Source organism: Morone saxatilis, unplaced genomic scaffold (assembly GCF_004916995.1).
Source record: "Morone saxatilis isolate NCDOM2014 unplaced genomic scaffold, NCSU_SB_2.0 Contig14, whole genome shotgun sequence".
Lineage (NCBI taxonomy): Eukaryota > Metazoa > Chordata > Actinopteri > Moronidae > Morone > Morone saxatilis.
In genome coordinates, this window is record NW_023339696.1 from 22,108,251 (window position 1) to 22,110,575 (window position 2,325).

The 2,325-nt window shown below is 37.9% G+C and overlaps 1 protein-coding gene across 1 annotated transcript in view; it reads right to left on the reverse strand.

The window, feature by feature from the left end:
- Window positions 1-307, reverse strand: part of LOC118322596 (cephalotoxin-like protein) — a gene marked incomplete in the record, with an annotated part of 1,508 nt that extends 1,201 nt beyond the window's left edge. The window contains 1 exon segment of the mRNA XM_035654315.1: window positions 1-307. Coding sequence (XP_035510208.1) covers window positions 1-302 — 302 coding nt within the window.
- Window positions 308-2,325: the final 2,018 nt, after the last annotated feature.

A 2,325-nucleotide genomic window follows, 5' to 3' on the forward strand; every position in this document is an offset into this window, starting at 1 on the left:
AAGACCATGTTGACCACAGAGAAGATCACACCAACGGCGCCGGGAGCCACACTAGCAAATTTGGAGAGCTTCTTCAGGACGTCAACCACTTCCGTAAGGTCTTTGACCAGAGACAGAGCGTCAGTTATGGCCTGGAAGGTCTCTTTAACCTTTTCTCTGTTCTCAAAGGGCTGGTCCCTCTTCACCCTGTAGGCTGGTGAGAGGTCAGAAGATGGGAGGTCATGTGACTGAGCTGAGGAGGTTGTCCAGTAGAGAATAAGGATCAATGAAGCCAACAGCAACGATAGCCGTGTTACCTCCATAACTGCAAAACAGACAAAGTTCAGCACATGAGATCATTTCCTACATTCAAGAGCCCAAAATAAAATCAGCAATCTCAAAACTTTCAGGTGTATTTCAGTGCTGCATCTTTCCCGTAAATGTGTCCACTGTAAAGTGACCAACAGAGGGCAACAGGGCGCTTTCCTCTTTAAATAACAATAGTATTAATAATCAGGCATTTTTTGAGATTTGGGAACAATCATGTCCTACCGAATAAACTTCATTGATTAATAAATAACACATTAATTCCATGTTTTAGGTTACATTTCTTTACATTTCCTGTTCCTGTTTTGGTCTGTGTAACCTCAAACTTTGCCCTGTGACAGAAAACACGTTTCAAATTACTCAACAATAAATGAATGAATGAATGAATACATTTTAAAATGTACTCTTATAATGTTGGACCTTTAAAGTTGTGCCCTAGATTATTGTCAAATTGTCTTTGAGAATATAATGAGGCACTAAACAGGGTTAGCTACACCCTAACAACCTAAACTGTTTTGATCAGTTCTTTAAATAATGTTGCTTTCAGGGGTGTCTCAACCGTAAGAGGTCAACTCTGTTGCCCCTTAAAACTAAATAAGAATTATTGTTAGTTATTGTGTTTTGACTAGCATGAGGATGACTCTTAGCAACTTTGTAAAATGAAATGGCTACTCACTATGACTATGCTGTGAAATGAAAACAATTAGCATTTTGTCAACATAAATTTCTTTACTTATTAACAGGTTTGAAATAAGTACTTTATTTTCAGTAAAGTTATTCAAATACCATTACTTCATTGGTCCACTGTTTAATGGATGCATATCAATAACCAAGGTGGTTATTTACAATGTTTTATGTAAAAATTGCCATAAGCTGTCCTTGGAGGAGAAACAGCGTGTCAGAGAATAAACAATGTGCTGACAGAAAGGCAGAAGAACTACAAAGGGAGAGATGGAGAAAGAGGGCTCCATACTAACAGCAGATACAGTTAGCAGCAGTTAATTAGCAGTTAGCTACTTTAGCTAAAGCTATCTGTCCATCAGGAAACTCTGTGAATCTCAGAGAGTTGAAGCTGAGCAACCGGAGGACATCAGAGGGAAAACCAGGAAATATTTTCCCCATAAAATCTGATCCAGTTTCACCAGAATCACTGAATACAGTCAGAAAAGTTCAGCTAGTGTAAAGCTAATGTTGCTATACAGTAGTGCTAGCTAGCTAATGTAGTTATAAAGTAGGTCTTTGTACAGTACTCAGTGAGGCCATAGATTGTCTGCAACGGCCCGGTCAGGAGAGAGAAAGCGTTTGATTGGANNAGTCATCAAATACTTTTATTGATTTTCAGTCTCTTTAAAATACCATTAAGGACACCTGAAGATACCTGAAACAGGACTGGAGGACAGGAGACATACAGAGACACTGAAACACTGATTCTGACTTCATGGGGACTGTAACGATGCTCAGACGGTGACTGGTAGTGAACATTTGTTCACATCTGAGTGTAGTACTATGTGCATACTTTACATTTCTCGAAAAATTCCAGGTGTGACAGGTCAGTTGATATTAACAGAGGCCAGAAGCGTCTGACATTAGCCTATATCAAATTTAAACGGACAGATTTATAAAATAAAAAATAAGAATTCTTAAACCCTGTCACGTCGATTTCTATGTGAAAAGAAGTCACTTTCTGCTGAAGTAAATGTGATAATCACATTTTTAATGCCAGTTTTTATATTGTTAAACTGGAGAAATCAATGAAACGTACAGTATTTACGGAGATGGCCCAACTAGCTCAAGATTTTCTTTCAGGACTGTCCTCTTAGTGGACCGAACACCGGTGTCAAAAGTACAGCATTACAGTACATTTTTAAAATTCTCTCTTCAATATATAAAAGATTTGAGTCAGCACATTACTGTAAAGTAGGATTGAGTAATGCTTCTGTTGTTCTTTTTATTAGTGTGCCTGCAAAGCACTCTACTATTATTCCTCATACTTAAACTTAATAAACTTATTCTTCCGTA